Source organism: Camellia sinensis, chromosome 9 (genome assembly GCF_055761805.1).
Source record: "Camellia sinensis isolate YWXY chromosome 9, ASM5576180v1, whole genome shotgun sequence".
Taxonomy (NCBI): Eukaryota; Viridiplantae; Streptophyta; class Magnoliopsida; order Ericales; family Theaceae; genus Camellia; species Camellia sinensis.
Window position 1 is genome coordinate 111,212,790 of NC_138969.1, and position 19,746 is coordinate 111,232,535.

Below are 19,746 nucleotides of genomic sequence, written 5' to 3' on the forward strand. Positions count from 1 at the left end.
CTTTGAGTTTCTAAGTATCTCACAAACACTTGTTTATTTGATCTAGGGCCTAACTTCCCATGCTTATGAGAAGTACTGTGAACAAAACCCGTGCAACCCCAAGGCTGCAAATGCTTCAAATATGGTTTTACACATTTCCATAATTCATATGGAATTGTTGGAATTGACTTTAAAGGCACACAATTAAGTATGTAGGCAGCAATCAAAAGAACATCACCCCAAAAAGAGATAGGGAGGTTGGCTTGCACCATCATTGATCTAACCATTTCAAGTAAAGTGTGATTTTGTTTATCTGCTACACCATTTTGTTGCGGAGTCTCTGGAATTGTCAATTGCCTGTGTATCCCCTTTTCCTCACACAGTCCTTGAAATTGATGTGATAAAACTCACGCCTTTGATCTGTTCGAAGGATTTTCAATTTCTTGTTTGTTTGATTCTCAACTAGTGCAACAAAGGGCTTGAAGCAATCCAATGCCTCAAAGCGATGTGAGATCAAATAGACATAATTGAATCGTGAATAGTCATTAATATTTGTAAGGAAATAAGAAGTGCCATGACGTGCCTTTACATTCATAGGTCTGCAAATGTCAAAGTAAACTAACTCTAGAGGATATAAGGCCCTAGGTGCCTTTCTAAAAGGCTTCCTACAGGCCTTTCCTACCAAACAAGGTTCACACACAGAAAAACTTACATTAACAAGATGCCCCAACAAGCCTTCTTTAGCTGGTCTAGTCATTCTATCTTTGCCTATGTGACCAAGTCTAGTATGCTGATTAATAGAATTTAATGAGTCGTTATCACAAGACACAAAAGAATATAAGGAAAAATCCAAATCTAGCATAAAAAAACCATTGGAAAGAAAACCATGTCTATACAAGACTTTGTTTACATAGAAATGCAACTGTATGCCATCAAAATGAAAACTAATTAACCAAGTCCTAACAAAGTAATAAATGCAAAAAGATTACATTGGACACTAGGTGCATAAAGCACATCATGGAGGAGTAAAGTGCGCCCCAGATGCGTTTTGAGCTGATAAGAACCAACTCCAAGGACATCCTTACGAGTTCCATTACCCAAGGTAATGTACTACCTTCCAACATGTATCTTTCTATAATCCACAAACTCAACTCTTTCTCTGATTATGTGGAAAATTGCTCCTGAGTCTACAATCCAACTGTAGAGAGAAATAGCAACACACAGATGTGAACAAACACATGTAATAAAAGAGTTAAAGAGAAAGATCTTTCTTTGCATCAGGGCATTCCCCGAGCAAAGTGGCCTAGCTTCCCACAGTTATAGCACTTGACTTTGGTCTTGTCTTTGTTTCTAGCGCGCTTTCCTTGATGGCACCTCATCACATTATCTTGCTTAGGACCAAGGTTACCAGCTGCACCAATATGTCTTCCTTGTTTGTTGTGCTTAGGCCTAAATGCCTTACGCTGCCCATCTTGGGCGACAAGGATAGTGTTGTAGTGCGTCCTCAGGCGCTCTGCTTCAAGCTCAAGGTGGCGAGAAATATTAGCAAAATTCTTGATATTCTCATTGTGTGTAAGCACAAGTTTCATTTGCCCTCATGAATCCAGAAAAGAACGTATCACAGCTGTAACCTGTTGCTCATTAGTAAGAGTATTACCAACAGCCTTCAAATTACGTATCATGTCTAAGATGCTCAACCATTGAGTGTTTTGGATCCATAGCATATTGCTCAAATTTCAAAATTAGAGCACGCAGCCTAGTTGTAGGTGTGGTCCTATAGGTAATTTTTAGTTGATTCCATATATCATGAGCTATGGGGCTTACCTCAAACTCCCCAATGAGATCATTGTGCATGCTGTTAAGCATAGTATAGTGCGCATCGATCTCTTCTAACCCATTTCTCATAGTTTTCCATGTCACGGTGATATTGGGCAGTGGTCCATTCTTCAAGACAGATCATAAGGGTGGTCAAAGTATCTAGGACTTCTTGTTCGTTAAACAAGTATTGAATTTTCCTGTGCCACATATCATAATTGGACCTATCCAATTTTTCTCCTTTAGTGAGGTTAGGAACAACATTCTTAGAGGCCATTTCACTGATGCGGTTGCACATGGTTCAACATTAGCACACAATTAATTTTATTTTTTAAAAATTTTATTCCCAAAAACACAATTGGAATACAATATTGCCACTTGCATAGAGAGATCAAAAATTTTGCTAAGCTCATAATCATCTCCCTTTATATGCATTCAAATATGAAACAAGAGGCAAAACCAAGAGGCACCTACTTAATTTTTGAATAAAAATTATACAAGAGGCAAAACCATCTCTTAAATCCACAACATGAAACCATGCATAATATGTGATGTCCCAAATTCTACTCTAAAGATTGAGATCAAGGTAATGTCACTACATAGCCTTTTTGGTCTATAACCAAGTAAGATCCCAAGAAGGTTGGAGGAGTCAATATAGCCTCCCTTCCAAATCCAACCACCTTAGAAAGTAAAACTATCGTTTTGACATATCTTAAGAGATATTAACACAAGGTGTCATAAGTAACGTGGAGATAGGTATAGGGTCACATAATATATATAAGTCAAAACATCTCCTCAACTTTTCTTTGCTTTATGTAAAGTAGTAATTGAAGAGGAACACAAATTTGTCGCTATAGCTTTTCTTTGCTTTCAACAAAGTAGTGATTGAAGAGGGATAATAAACAAATTTACAATACAAAAGGAGTCATCAAATTATACACAATAATTAATATGACAGGAAAAAATAACTTTCCAAAATTTTCTCCAAAAATAACAATTTGGACAAAAAATCTTTGAAAAAATCATAACTCTTTCAGTATAACTCCGATTAAAGCCCATGAAGAGTACTTTCAAATTATGTAAATTTGAGTTACATAAAATGAAATATTTTATACCGATTTTTTTAACATAAAAAATTTGCTCTTATGGAGTTTTCCAAAAACTCTTCTCAACATGCTATGATATTTAATAATACTGAATTAAATATGAATAAAACTAAGCTATGCATGAAAATCATATGAGGCAAAAAAAAAAAAGCAATATTGCTCTAATACCAATGAAGGAAAAATATACGGGTAATCATATTAACTGATGCGGAAACGGTTTGGATCGAATGCTTGAATTACGAGACTCGTCTGGAAAACCCCTCGTCAATTGAGAAGCTACTAGAGTTTTTCAATATTTATCCACACTCCAAATTCTTAGGCTTTCAAGATGGTAGCCTCAAGATAGATGAATAGAGAGAGAACTTATTGTTTTTGGTGTATCTTCGCAATGTTGAGCATGAGCCCTTATATAGGCACATATGGAAAGACCATGTGTACCTCATGGTTAGGCCACACCATATGTACCACACGTCCAATACCATGTGTCCCTCATGATTAGGCCATGTGTGGATGGATTATGTGTACCATGTGGCCTTCAAGATTAGGCCACACCATATATGCCATGAGTCACACCATGTGTATTTACCACATGGTTTCCAACAGTAATGTGGTGGTCAGAGTCACTATTCCTTGTGTAGACCAAGCTATTGTGGACTCATTTTCTTCAGCGGATGCTTGTAACATACAAGTACATCACATGGGAGGTAAGCATTGCATCCTCATTTTCACAAAAAGGATGGAATAAAACATAGATTAACATTTGAATATGAGTGGTTCAGAAGTAGATTTGAGGAGGCAAAAGAGTGGTCATATTCAGATGCTCTATTTGACTCCAACATAACAGTTTGAGTTAGTTTTTATGGTATCCACTTAACCTCTGGAATGTAAGCACTTTCAAAATCATTAGGAATGTTTGAAGGTAGGTTATTTCCATTGATGATTTCACAATAAACTACCTTTCCTTCGAATGCCAAAAAGTCATGATTGTTACTAAGCATTTTGAATTTATTAACCAGAATTAACCAGAATTAACCAGATGATCCATCTGGTTTGTAAGGACAAGATATATCATGTTAGAGTTATGAAAGAATAGATGGTGAGTGTTTTCTCATCCACACAAATCATCGGTGATTAGGGGTGTTCACGGTTCGATTTTAGACGGTTTGCAGATCAGTTTAGACCTACCCGCATGTATGTGGTTTGGGAAAAATTCAACCCACACCGGCCCACAATGCGGGTTGTGATTTCTGCAGATAGGGTTCACGGATGTACGAACGGTTTACGGATTGGACTTTTTTCAATTTCCAGATTCAATATAATATAAGATTGATTTCAATTTTAAATGTAACTAACAGATTCAATTTCCCCTCTATAAAAAAGTAAATTCAATTTCCTACACTGTTCACAAAGCAAACAAAAACAAAAACATTCAAAAACAATGTTCTCTACAACATTTCTTTTTGTATCATGAAATTAGGGTTTGGTGTTTTTTTTTTTTAAAAAAAAAAATTTAAGTTCGGGCGGGTTCTTGCGGTTGTGGGTACGGGTGCGGGTTAAACCTGCAACTCACAATTATCCTATATTCCAAACTGCATCAACCCACATTGTTCTTGTGGAACTGCCAATTTTTATGCGGATCGGTTCGGGTGGATGGTTTGTGCGGTTTGGATAACCCAGCCCTATTGGTGATAGTTTGGGGGAAGAAGATGATGATGTGTTGGCTAATGTGGAACCACCAGAGGACTAGGATGATCCACGTGGACATGATGATGCCATCTCATTTCTTGGTGAGATTCAGAATGTTCACTCGAGAACCACCAATAGTCGTTAGGCCATCATTACACTCTTGGGAAGAAAAGAATTGATGAACGCCAGCTTTTGACTTTGTCTCCACAAAGGTAGATGAAACACCTCTGCTTTTGAAGGAAGTGAACGTTCATAGACCTGGAGCCATCTCAAAGTGTAATTTGCTACCAAGCCCAAAAAGCTATATTAGCCCATTAAACCTTCACTTATTACCAGGCCCATGTAACTACCCTAATCATTGCCCCATCTCTAAACCTGAAACCTAGACATTCGTCCAAACCAAATCCCAGCCCAAACCCATAACTTTGAACATACCCACTCTTTACCTACGATTTATTCAGAGCAATCCATATCTCTCATTTCCTCTTTTGTCCCAAATACCCAATCTTGAAAACCCAAATATCTCTATGTAAGGGGGGTTCAAGGTTAGGAAGGTGATTAGAGAGGCAAAACTATGTTAATGGTCTAACAATGGTGGAAGTGGCTGGAGAATGAGTAGTAGCAACTGTTTGGGAGTTGGAGTGTGTAGCTGGGTGACGGTGAAACAAGTAGCTCAAGAAGAAATGTATGGCAGTACCAAAATGGGCAGCATCTCACCCAAATCTCCAAAATTCCTCTTGTTGAACCTTAGGAAATGGGTCCTATTTATAGGCTCTTCCTTGGCACCAAGAGGACACCAAGTGACCAAATAGAAAGAGGACATGCGTCCTAGAGGATCACATGGAATATTCTGCCTTGAGCCACAAGGCTGAAGGTGCCACGTGTCCCTTTGCATGTATTATGTACTATCTGTTTGCCTCCGCAACTATCTTTTTGAGCCTCAGCAAGTGTAGTTTCGATGAGAGTGTTTGGAGCTGCAACTCCCTTTGAGCTTCAACAAGTGCAGTTGCTTTGCACTTGCCTTCTCAGCCTGAACCTTAGCAAGTGCACTTGTAGTGGTAAACCTTTCTATTGCACTTGGCTTATCAGTTTTACTTGGCCAGTACATGCATTCTTAGGACTTTATTAGTCTGCTATCAACTATGTTTGTGCTCTCCTCAGCGAAACCTCCACCCTTAGACACCTAACCACAAACTCTCCAGCTTTCCAGGGCGAAGGCCACAGCCAAGCCTACTATCAGCCATGCCGTGCCTTAGTGCCAAGCCCAATGGGGCTTCCTTAGTCCTGCCTGTGCCACTAAGGCAGGTTCATGACCTTGGTAAATGGAAATGGAGTCCCTTGCGCTCGGGATGCCCTGCTCCCATCTTCGCAGGGCTGCCGTGGTAAATTGGTATCACTGGGTCTACTTTCAGCTCGAATCAGTAAGCTTTGGGGCCTACTGTCAGCGCCAAGTTAATGAACTTTGGGGCTTGCTATCAGCCATAGACTAGTAATGCCTTGGGGCCTGCTATCAGCGCCATGCATTAGCCTCTACTTGCAGAGGGTAAGCTTTTCCCAAAGGCTGCTATCACCTTGGCATGATATTCCTTCTGTAACTTAGTTGCTATGGTAACCATTTCCCGCAGCGAGTTCAGACGGAAGGAGCGACAATATTAGAGATGGCGGCGACGACAAAATGCCTCCGCAACTTGGGCACTGCAAGTATTGCCTCTGCAACTTCAGTTTTCTCCTTTCCTCAGCAACTCCAGATGGCTGTGGTACCGACATTACTTGGAATGGTGGTGGCACCAACATTACTTGAAAAGGCAGCGTTGGGACGAAGTGCCTCCGCAACTTGGCCGTCGTAAGTGTTGCCTCCGCAACTTAGTTGCGTTGACTTTTTCTTTCCTTTAGCAACTTTGGATGGTGGCGGAATCGAAGATATTAGGAATGGCGGCGCTGGGGTAAAATGCCTCAGTAACTTTCCCGCTGCATGTGTTGCCTCTGCAACTTGACTAAGGCATTTTCTTTCGTGAAGTCCATTTGGACCCTTGGCGGGTCAAACCTGCTTCGGCCTTCTGTTGGCCCACTTCCCTTGGGCTTTAGCCCATGCTCCTTTTTTCATTCCTGGTCACCTCTTTGGGGCGACTTCAATACTTAGGTCCATACTTAATTTGGGGTTTAATTTCTGACCCTCTACACCCTACAAAATTTCCTTCATGTCCATCTCTTGACCTTATTAACAAATGTTCAAAACCAATTATAGCCACCTCAAAGAGGAAAAGTAAGAGAAAATTCCTCAAAGAGGTAATTGGAAGTGTGGCAGTAAAGGAGAAATGAGAAAATGAGTAAAGGATGTTACCTTCAGAGCAACGACCACAACCATCTTACTTTCCATTTTAGAAGAAGCTATTGTGAACTGAAATCGCATCATCCTTAATAAAACTAAAGGAACATGGGAAATTGGTAAGCTCATTGGCATTTGATGTAACGACAATAAAGAGGTGGTCATAAGTAAAATCAAAGAACTTGAAGATCAAGATGAAATTCAGGATAAGAGGGCTTAAGCTCTTCTTGTTACCACTCAGTGAATGGATCTCCACACAGTGTATCAATGAAACTAATGTCATGGAACATAAGGGGTTTGGGTAAAAAGGATAAAAGGATACGGATTAGAAGATTGTTAACTCATAAGAAATTCAATTTTTTGTTCTTGCAAAGATCCAAAATGGAATCAATTAGTCACCACCCAATAAACTTTTTCTAGCCATTGTGTTTAAGGAAGTTGCAGGTCAAGTAGGTGGTATTTTTTGTGTATGGGATAAAGAGGTTTCTCATCTCAGAGAAAGAAAACTATTATGGGAAGAACTATCAAATCTTAGGGCCACCTTGAATCTACCCTTGTAATGCCCTCTATTTTATAGAACTCGCTTTATTAAATATAACTCATATTCACTATTCATTCTCATTAACCAAATTAAACTATTCATGCGGAAGTTGATAATAAGCCTCAAAATGGACCAACACTCATAAGTGAAACGAGTGTATTTCATTATATATATTTGTATATTCCATTTCAAATGTTTCTTGAGATTACAAAAGATAATTACATGTATTAATACATTCATAACCTTAGAAGTCTAAATCTGCAGCATGTAGTGGACTAAATATGAAAGTAACCAATATCCAAAAAAGTGCTCTAGAGGGTTACATGTTTCAAGGGCCTCGCCCTATTACATCAAAAGAGGGTTTCAACCCAAATACATATATGCCCCAGGCTTTACAAAAGAAACAAAATGAGATTCAAGCTTCAAAATCCTACATGGTCTCATCTAGGCAGAGGCACGCCGTTAATACCTGAAAATAGCTTTTCACATGGGGATGAGTATAAAGCCTAGCAGAGATCATATTAACAAAGTACATGAGTTTTAACATAATCATGATCGTGAGATGCAACGCTATGACATGCTCATAATGTGAGTTTTGTTTCCAAAACACTATGTTATGCACTTTCCGAAACATAACCGATTCAATAACTTTCATTGTATCAAAACCATTGGGCGGTAAATAAAACACTAAAAATTCCTAGGTATGTGTTTGCTTATAGTCTATCAAATAACTAACCAAATCACCCACTTTACCAGCTATTAACTAGAAGGAAATTAGAATGTACCTTGCACGATTTTCATTATTTCATCGCGGATCTCGAGCCAACTTAATTCTTGTAAACATATATACACATCCTAACCAGATTTACTAATGTATTTTCCCTAATTCTTAACATTAGGTGGGTATAAAAATCTATAAAAAATTTAACAAATTCATCAAATTAGTCATATTCATGACTACAGAATTGAACAACTTAATGTGTTCAAATATATATATATATATATCTGAACAACGAATAAAAGTTTAATCATTTTAACCGAAGAAACTTACAATATTCAATTTTTTATGTAAGAACATTTAATATATGGTTAATCTAACAAAATTGTTTTGTTCAAATATAAATAATCGAACATTGTGTAAAAGTTCAACTATGATTATCTGAACACGATGAACAAACTCATATTCCCAACATATGAATGAGATAAATAAAAAACTAAAAAGTGAAGTCATAAACTAACTTTTTCAATGTTCAAATCAACGTTTTCAATGTTTATATCTGAACTAACCATCTCAGCGTCATCTATGGTGTGCAAATCTTCAAAACTAATTGATTTCAATATTCTTAAACCTTAGATCTTCAAAGACAATAATGTTTTGAGTTTGAAGAATAAGTATAATGGAGAAGAGAATGAAGTGAACTAATTGATAATGAATGATATCATGAATGTATGTTTAATGGTGAAGATGATGAAGAAATACAATATTCATATGTTAAAACCTTAAACCCTATAGAGATGATGGTGTGTGAAGAGTATTTTGTATTTTTAAATATAAGATTTTTTAACAGATAGAATATACCCCATGTTGTCTGTAGGATCTCAGCACTTACCATCTTACCAAACCTCATAGGTAGTGGTGAAGGCGTAACTTTATTCCCTTAAAGGGTACAGCGCCAAGCACCACAAGTCGACTGTGACTTGGCCTCATCTTGGGCCTCCGCCGTGACAAGATGCTAGCCTAAACCCAAGCCAACAATTCCCATTTCGACACCTTCTAGCAAGCAGCATGTCCTCCAAGGGAATCGAACTTGAGACCTTATTCTGATACCAATTGTAGGACCTTAGCTCTTACGATCTCACCAAAACCCATAGGTAGTGGTGAAGGCGCAACTTTATTTCCTTAAAAAGTATAACGCCAAGCGTCACAAGTCGACTGTGACTTGGTCTTATCTTAGGCCTTCGCCACGGCAGGATGCTGGCTTAAACCCAAGCCAACATTGTCCTTAATGGTAATTTCATTAAAGGATATTATTGAAATGTAAATTTAATATACTAATGGTGTACACTAAGAGTATTAGGGGTGTGTAAATAAAATCAGCCCTCTTTTTTAGTTGTCATTAAACTAATAAAATCTATTAATTAGGGATATAGGAAGAAAGGGAAGAAAAAAAAAAACCAATAACTTTATATTAAAGAGTACTACTAATAATTTAGTTTGATGATCTTATCATCATCGTGCTATAAAAGTTTTACGTAATGTGATAATTTTTTGTTAATTTTTTTATGCGTATATTTATAAATACGTGAATATGAAATGAATTTAAAAAGTAGGTCGATATGGTAATAAATTATGATACAATCTAGTAAATACCAAGTTTGAAAACGATTAAATTAGAAATAATAAAAATCTTAAAATTAAAGAGTGGTTTTAATTATTTATTTTATTCATTTCAAATTTAAAGATATGCAGAAAGTGAATTGTATAAAAAAAATATTTTAAAATGTTAAATAAAAGGTGTGTTGCAAGTGTAGATATTAGATTAACAAATTAAAATTAAAATGTTAATTTCTCAAAATAAAAATAAATAATTTGTTCTGACAGTGGACTAATTTTAATATCTTTAGACGTAACACATAGGTGCCAGACAAGGGGTGTTTGGGAAGTTAATTTTAGGCCCTTTTTAGTTAAAATTTATAAAAAAATAAAATAAGTTAAAATAGTCAATGAGATAAAATATTATATCAAATTTATAATCATTTTACTTTTTTTATTATTTCTCACAAATATTACATTCAATTACAAAAAAAATTCAATTATTATCTTTTCAAACACAAATATTTTAATCTACTAAAATAATCTATTAAAATAGCCTACGACCCAAAAGTGGCCAAAATTATATAAAGTGGCACATGAGTGCCGGACATATTTGGGGGTACACAGGTAGCATATAAATTTATTTTTAATTGCATCAACACTCGCAGAAATTTCATGCTAATACATTAAAGTGATATTACACAGAACATCACTTTTTTTTTAATCTCATTTTCTCATTTCAAGACACAAAATAATAGGGCACACATGAATAAATGTATATGAGCCTATACACTTGTGTCTAGAAGTAAGAAAACAAGGTAAAAAATAAGATTATATGTAGCATTTTTCAATACATTACTATTTGGAGTTTTAGAAATTGCATCCCGTCATTAAGGTTAATAATTGCATTACAAAAATTTTTGCCAATGTTAATCAACTAACATATTTTACTTATATCAACATTTAATTTTTTGAAAATGCCATATTTACCTTTGTCAAAGTCTTTTACACAATAGTTTCATTTCTCTCTCACTCTCCATTGAAATGTAGTAATAGAGTTCCACCATCCACTACTTTCGCAAGTATCAGCCATCAACTATCAGTACCTCCCACCCCCAAGCCATCAGCACCAACTATTGCCACCACTAACAAATACCAATAATCGACACCCCACTACAACCAATCTACCTAGCTAAATCAAACTCTGTCACTTATCAATCCAACCACAACCAAGGAAGAGAGAGTGAGACAGAGAGACAGAGAGAGAGAGAGAGAGAATATTGGGATGGTACAAGAGAAAGTGGTGGTGTCACAATGGTGTAGAAGATGACTGCCCAACAGTCACTCCAACAACCTATTGCCAACAACCATTCCTAATAGCCACGCCAGACGAGCCTTCCAAATACCGAATTAATGCATATAAAAACCCAAAAGGAGTTCGGAAAATGAATTTAGTGTGGTTATAAGTAAAGAGAATTTGATCTTTCTATTTAACACACAATACAGATAAATTTACAATGACTTATTTATAGAGATAAGCTATCTCTTAACTATAACTCCTAACCACTTAACCTAACCATAACTACAATCTAACTCTAGTTGTAACAAACTAACTACCAAAGAAACAACCCGCAAGCCTTTAGCTGAACCGCAGCTCATACGGCTGCTGTCCTGTATCTGGTGTAGGCTGTTGCAGCTGAGGAGATGATGAATCAGCTTTGGGTGGATACTGTTGTAGCTGAGGAGATGAGTGAGGAGATGAGTGATCGTCTTGAGGATGCTTATCAGTCCCCTTAAAACTGAGGGAATTGGGAAAGACCTGAAGTTTACCCTGAAGATATTGAAATCTGGAAACAGAGAGAGGCTTAGTGAGGACATCTGCAATCTGATTGGTGGAGGTATTGTGGCAAATAACAAGTTTCTTGGCAGCAACCCTCTCACGAACAAAATGATAATCTACCTCAATATGCTTGGTCCTAGCATGAAAGACTGGATTGTGGGCCAAGGCGATGGCAGACAAGTTATCACACCATAGAGTAGGAATATCCACAGAGACATGAAGTTCAGCAAGAAGCATGCCAAACAAAGCCTACACCATCAGAGTTATCTTGTGTTTAGCACTTCATTTTCATTGGCCCATTAAGCAACTTGACATTTCAAATGCCTTTCTTCATGGCATTCTTGAAGAAGAAGTTTATATGCATCAACCTCAAGGTTTTATTGATGCTAATCATCCCTCACTTGTCTGCAAATTGCACAAGGCTCTCTATGGCTTAAAACAATCTCCTCGAGCTTGGTTCTCTACCATCTTTTCTTTTCTTCTTTCCTATGATTTTGTCCATAGTCACTGTGACTCTTCTTTGTTTGTCAAACACACCTCTACTTCCATTACTATTCTACTTGTTTATGTGGATGATATCCTACTCACTGGGAGTGATCCTCTCTATATCTCTACTCTTGTTCAGCATATACACTCAGCTTTTTCTATGAAAGAGTTGGGTTTGCTCAACTATTTCCTTTGCATCCCTATTGCCTCTTCTCCTTCAGGTTACATTTTGTCTCAGCAAAAATATGCTTATGAAATCTTAGCCAAGGCAGGGATGAGTCATTGTAAGCCAAGAGAACTCTGATGGTGGGTTGTTTAGCAATAGGACTAAATGTTTCATGATAATCTACACCCTCAGTTTGAAGAAAGCCTTTAGCAACTAGTCTGGCTCTGTGTCTAGCAATAGAACTATTTGAGTTTTTCTTGAGCCTAAAAACCCACTTGCAGCCAATAGCTTATTTGTCAGGAGGAAGAGGGACTAAAGACCAATTACTTTGTCTCTAAAGAGCCTGATATTCATCTAACATAGCAGCTTGCCAGGCTGGAGACTGAGTAGCTACTTGATAAGTCTGTGGCTCATTGGAATCTGAAGATGCTGCAGAAGCAAGAAGACAAAGGGAAGAGGAAGAAGCGACAGGACACTAACTCTTACTCTTGGACCTAGTGATCACAAGATGATGATGAGAAGAAGGTATTGGAGGAAGATCAATATAGAGAGAGGAAAGAGATAGAGCTGCTGCAGATGTAGGAGGAGTTGCTGCAGACAGAGAATGAGCCGTTGCAGATGTAAGAGGAACTTCTGTAGAGGACATATGTGATGTAGAAGGAAAAAAAGCAGTGGGAAGAGCTACTGGAGAGAAAATATGTGATGGAGAAGAAGCAGGTGTAGTAAAAACAGGCCGTGAAGCAGAAGAAAAGGACGACCAGAAAAAATTAACTAAAGTAGAAAGAGTAGGGACAGAAGAAGAGCTAGATAAAGCATGTTGATAAGGAAAGATAGATTCATCAAACACAACATGTCTAGACACATAGATTTTCTGAGTAAGAGGGTCAAGACACCAATAGCTCTTAGTAGATGGTTGATAACCAAGAAATATACAAGGAATAGATCTAGGTTGGAGCTTATGAGAAGAATAAGGCCTAAGCGAAGGATAACATCTACAACCAAAAACTCTTAAAAACTGGTAATCTGGTTTGTGATGAAAGAGGACTTCAAATAGAGTATGATTATTCAGTTTAAGAGTAGGTATTCTATTGATCAAGAAGACTACAGTAGCAAGAGCATCAAACTAGTAAATCCATGGCATGGAAGAATGATGCATGAAAGTGATGGTAGTTTCAATTAAATACATGTGTTTTCTTTCTACTACACCATTGTGAGCAGGTGTGTGAGGACATGTTAACTGATGAACAATGCCTCTTTGTTTAAGGAAGTTTTGAAAAGGAAGACTGAGATATTCACCCCCATTATCACTTCTCAAAACTTGAAGATGAATAGTAAATTGTGTTTCAATAAAAGCCTTAAATTCCAGAAATTTGGAAAAGACCTCACTTTTATAATGAAGAGGAAAAATCCAAGTGAACTTGCTAAAATCATCAATGAATAGAACATAGTATTTATAACCATAACAAGAGGCAGAAAAGGGACCCCAAACATCAGTGTGAATAAGGGCTAAGGGTTTGTTAACAGTAGAGTTAGACAAGCAAAAAGGTAACCTATGACTTTTAGCCACACATCAACGTTCACACAAAACAGAGTTATTTGAACTATGTACAGAAGAAGAATTCATGAATTTATTATGTGCCAAGACATGCTGAAATTTCTGAAAAGAAGGATGTCCTAGTCGAAAATGCCAGTTGTGAGCAGCAGGCTGCCTGGTACAGGAGAGGCAAGCTAGTGAAGAAGAAGAAAATGCATAAGAGGATGGAGAAAGAGGATAGAGGCCATGAGCATAAGGACCTCTATGCAGCACTTTTGAGTAGCCTTGTCCTGAATCAGAAAAGAATGGGCATCAAAAGTAACAGAACAGTTGTTGTCTTTAGCTAATTGATGGACTAAAAGTAAATTTGAAGAGATAGAAGGAGCATGAAGAATATTGTGAAGTTGAAAAGGAAATGTAGGTGTGGAAAGGAGACCATTACTAGTGTGAGTGATAGGTAGAGTGGAGCCATCACCAACAACAACTTGGTCTTGTCCAGAATAGGGGTGATAGGAGGAGAAATTAGTAAGATCATTAGTCATATGACTAGTTGTACCAGAGTCAAGAAACCAGTTTGAAGAGGATGAAGGTGCGGAGGCTACAGATGAAGATGAGGCAGAAGCAACATAGGTTGTAGGATTGCTTTGAGTGAAAGAGGATTGATGTGGACTATTCTGAAAAGAGGAGTCCATTCTGTACCAGCAGTCTAGGGTAGTGTGATTAAGCTTTCCATAGATCTGACAAACCAAGGTATTATGATTAAAATTGGACCTTCCTCTATGATATTGACCACTGCTTCTGAGAGAACTACCATGCTGTGAACTGCCTCGAAACCTACCCACCACTTTTTGAACCTCTGGAAAAATCTGAACCTCTGCCTCTAAAAGAACCTCTGTTTTCTCCTTTATAGTTCCCTCTAGTTGTAGAATAGGCAAATGAAATGTCGGAGGTATGAGATTGTTTAAGTGAAGAGTCAATATGAATGGACTCTGAACACAACAAGGAAGACAAATCTTCCATGGAAATAGGATCGGACCGAGCTCTAATGGTGGTCTTGAAAACATTGTATTCATCTGGCAAACCATTAAGAACTAAGAGAACCAGATCTTCATCTTCAACTGGTGCTGAAGCTAGAGCAAGCTGATCCGAAATAGATTTAAATTGACTCAAGTAATCTTTCATTGTTGAGCCTTTTTTAACAATACGACTGAGTTTATTTTTCAACTGATGAATGTGAGATCTAGAAAGAGATGTAAACCTTTTGGCAAGAACATACCAGACTTCAGTGCTAGTCTGACAATGAATGACAGATGTGTAGATAGATGAAGACAATATAACAGTGACGCAACTCAGCAAATGTGAATCAATGGTGATCCACTGTGTGTAATCTGGATTCAGAACTTCTGGATTATGAGAATCAAGCATAACAGAAGATGGATACACTGTAGTACCATCAACAAATCCAAGAAGCATCATAGCTTTCAAGATGTTATGGATTTGACTCTTCCAGATAATGTAATTGGTTGAATCAAGCTTTGTAGGCACAAAAGCATTCAGATTTGAAATCAATAGTGTAAGATTTGCAGGTAAAGAAGATCTTGAAGGTATAGGGTTTGGACAAGCCATAGAAATATCTCTAAGGATCTCTACTCGCAAGAGCTTAGGGCTCTGATACCATAAAGAGAATTTGATATTTCTATTAAACACACAATACAGATAAAGAGAATTTGATCTTTCTATTAAACACACAATACAGATAAAGAGAATTTGATCTTTCTATTCAACACACAATACATATAGATTTACAATGACTTATTTATAGAGATAAGCTATCTTTTAACTATAACTCCTAACCACTTAACCTAACCATTACTACAATCCAACTCTAGTTCTAACAAACTAACTACCAAACTAACAACCTAACTACCAAACTAACAACCTGCAAGCCTTTAGTTGAGTTGTAGCTGTCCTGTATCTGGTGTAGGCTGTTGCAGCTGAGGAGATGATGAATCAGCTTTGGATGGATACTGTTGCAGCTGAGGAGATGAGTGAGGAGATGAGTGATCATCTTGAGGATGCTTATCAATAAGCTTATGGCATTGCGACAATGAGAAACAGAGAAAGCGACAAAGAAAAGAGGCATGTTGTGGAAGAATAAGAGAAAGAGAGCAATCAAAAGAGATAAAGTGAGGCAGTAGATGTGAGGTGGTAGGTATTGGTAGGAAAGATAGAGACTGATGAAATAATTAAGGCGGTAAGGTAATTGGACATTATTAGGTGAGGATAATTTAGTACTTTTATATTTTCAGTTAACCCTGTTGAAATTCAAACTTTAATAGGAGAATCAGTGTATAATTTCTAGATTATAAAGGAGAATTTGAATTAGTCATGGACCTCAAGGGAGATTTTTGGAATTTACCCTTTAAAAAAAAAAATAAAATCATACTTGAGCGTTGATCAAGCTTTTAGTGGTTTGAAGAGTGCTTATTTCTAAGAAGGTTTCCCTTATTTTTTATGGGAAAATTGATTCTCACAATTCAAATCCACGCAATGGCGTTGGGAGTGAATAGCAAATATATCGTCATCTCTTTAAAAGCATATAAAATTTTGTGGCAAATTAGAGTAGTCATCATTTTAGAGTAGTATATCATTAGTTCTATTACATTTTAAAAAATGTGATTGGCTTGTTATTTTAGACAAGAAAAATTAATAAAAACTCACTTATCAAAGTTTGTGCTAGTTTGTTGATTATATAATCACTTATGTGTCACAAAACAAATTTGTGCTATTATTTTTATTTTTATTTTATACTAGAAATACTTAATTCAAATGCCTTTGTTATTAAATTTGACATTTCCTTCCATATGCCAACAAGTTTAATTTGTTTTGCGACATACAGTTAGCCAAAATTTGCAGGCCATGCTTTGGAAAATCCTTGAATTATTAGGTAATTGACAAGAAACAAAACTTAGTTAAAATATACACCAATTCAATTCTTTTTCTTGTTGATTATATACCTTCAACTAAATTTACTGCATCTTTGAGTTCTATTATTGCAGTGCCTCACATAAAGCATGTCCAAAAGCAAAAGTTGATGCATCTTCAAGCAATTCAACTAGTTAAATGCTTGTGTGAGAAAATTAGATCTTCAAGCGACTCAAATGCTTATGAATCACTTTGCAAGGATGTAATCCTTACAGCTGCAAGGTTAGGGATTCATGAGGTTGTTGAAGAGATTATTGAATCATTTCCTAGAGCAGTCTGGTCAATGGACGCAGATAATCATAACATATTTCAACTGGCTGTTATGTATCGTTGTGAAAATATTTTCAACCTCATTTATCAAATGAGTGGGTATAAACAAACTGTTATGATGTTAATGGACGATTCTATGAACTCTATACTGCACTTGGTTGGACGACTGGCACCTCTTGATAAACTCAATCTTGTTCCGGGTGCAGCTTTGCAAATGCAACGTGAGTTACAATGGTTTAAGGTAATAAATATATTTCATGAATTATTTATTGAATTATTTATGCAAAGACTCTTAAACTATTGAGAAATATCACTTTGGTTCTTTAAACTATAAAAATATATAAATAGACTCCCTAAATTATTGTAAAATATCACTTTAATCCCATAAACTATAAAAGCATATAAATGGACATCCTAAATTATTAGCATGTTGCACTTTGACTCCGCTCCTTGTTGCACCATGAGTTAAACTACATTTTTAAATATTTTTTAGATGAAAATACTTTTCAGCACTGTATGTATTTACAAACTCATTATTGCCCACATTTGATGATCGTGTACACTCACGCGCATGTCGGGTGTATTATATTGTTTTTTAAAAATATAAGTATTCATCTATTATTATTGCTCTATTATTATTTTTTAAATATTTTTTGTAATTATATTTTTATAGAAAGAATATATTTTTTTTAAAATAGTAATTAAATAGAAAAATAAGGAAAATTAAGAAATGCAGTTGGGTGTCTTATATAGTGTTGAAGGGTATTTTCATCTAAAAAAAAATATTAATGCAGTAATCGAATGAGTCAAAGTGAAACACATTAATAGATTAGGGGGTCCATTTGTATTCTTTTATAATTTAGGAGTCAAAGTGATACTTCTCAATAGTTTAAGGAGTCTATTTGTACACTTTTATAGTTTCTGGGTCAAAGTGATACTTCTCAATAATTTAAGGGGTCTCCATAGAAATAAATCTTATTTACTTACAATAATGCTATGGTAATCAAACATGGATAATAAATTTTGGATATCTAATGTGTCACCAATCAATTGGTATCAAACAGATGTTATTTAAAACAACACTACTGGGACCCCCCGTGGGGGTGACCCCAACACCCCCACCTCCACGTGGGGGGCTGTGAGAGCAAGCCTTAAAAAAAAATTTTTTTTTTGCACCAATCAAAAAACAGTAGGGGTGATGGGGGTCACCCCACTGAAGGTCTAAGTATTTTTCCTATTTAAAATTCGATACCTAAATTGATTATAGTCGCATTAAAGTCTGTCGCCTTTATTTGTGAGCATGTGCATGTTTTTCATTTGTAAAAGTATATTACAAATTTTAAAATTTAGTCTTTGACCCTTATTCAAGTCAAATTTATACCATTATTTCAATTTTGTGGCATCATGTAGGAAGTGGAGAAATTTGTAAGACCATGTTACAAAGAGATGCCAAATGCAAGTGGTGAAATTCCTTCAATGATATTTACTAGAGAACACAAAAATTTAGTAATAGAAGGAGAAAAATGGATGAAAGACACTGCGAATTCCTGCACAATAACAGCAGCACTCATTGCCACTATAGCATTTGCAGCTGCAATAACTGTTCCAGGTGGCGACAATGGCACAAGTGGAATTCCAATTTTCTCCAATAACAAAGCATTTACTATCTTTGCCACTTCGGATGCAATCTCTTTATTTACATCCACTGCTTCTCTATTGATGTTCTTGTCCATCCTCACTTCACGTTATGCAGAAGGTGATTTTCTATATGTTTTGCCTATGAGGTTGACAGTCGGCCTTGTTACCTTGTTCCTCTCCATAACAACCATGATTCTGGCCTTCAATTCCATACTCTATCTTTTGTTTTGCAAAAATAAGGAACGGATACTTATTCCAATGGCTACATTAGCATGCCTACCAATTACTTCTTTCGTGTCCTTACAGTTCCCCCTCCTTGTAGATCTCATCTCTTCAACATTTGGCCGTGGCATTTTTGGCAAGCAAAGTGATCGGCCATTTTATTAGTTACCATCAACAACAAGGTGAAGAATTCCTAGAACGTATCATTTTTGGTTTCTTCAATCAAGGCTCATAGATGTATGAAAATTCTCTGTTCTCGTCGTATATCATTACTCTATAGAAGTCATTCTCTAGGGGGGACCCAAATATAATTGTATCTATTATAAGTGTGACTTGAAATCTGTTGCTACCTTTTTATCTTGAGAATGTCCTAAACTGTTAGATAACTATAATTAAATCCATGAAACTATTTGTCAATTATATGTTTAAATCATGAATTTTGATAAGAATTTGAAAAAAGAAAGGGAAAAGAAGAAAAACTAAAATTCATTTCATTCACATTTACTACACATTTTCCTTTACTAATTTTGTGTTAAATTCATAATCCAAACACAACTTGCCTTAGTACCAATCTAAATACAACTACATTATTGGTTTGACATCGATGTTAATAGATTGAGTGATACCATCATAGATTTGAAAATTAAATTATGTTTTTATTTTTTATTTTTTGTAATGAATAATAACATGCTGTAGTAGACAATGAGGAAATTTTTATTTGCACTAGTAACCACATGGACACTCTTCAATAAAATAATAAGGAAAATAACTTTATATGGACTGGGAACCACAATGATTTATTTAATTTTAAGATAGAATTCAAAAAAAAAAAAAAAAA

The 19,746-nt window shown here is 36.1% G+C and overlaps 1 protein-coding gene across 14 annotated transcripts in view; it reads left to right on the forward strand.

The window, feature by feature from the left end:
• LOC114271641 (uncharacterized) overlaps nucleotides 1-19,325 on the forward strand; it is a 57,532-nt gene extending 38,207 nt beyond the window's left edge. For 7 of the 14 annotated variants that reach the window (XM_082887449.1, XM_082887448.1, XM_082887451.1 and 4 more), the window contains 3 exons: nucleotides 16,693-16,740; nucleotides 16,853-17,289; nucleotides 18,459-19,325. In XM_082887449.1, coding sequence (XP_082743575.1) covers nucleotides 16,693-16,740; nucleotides 16,853-17,289; nucleotides 18,459-19,073 — 1,100 coding nt within the window. In that variant the 3' untranslated portion in view covers nucleotides 19,074-19,325. The remainder of the gene's footprint in view (nucleotides 1-16,692; nucleotides 16,741-16,852; nucleotides 17,290-18,458) is intronic. The other 7 variants (XM_082887454.1, XM_082887458.1, XM_082887461.1 and 4 more) reach the window with 3 other exon arrangements.
• The last annotated feature ends 421 nt before the right edge of the window (nucleotides 19,326-19,746 follow it).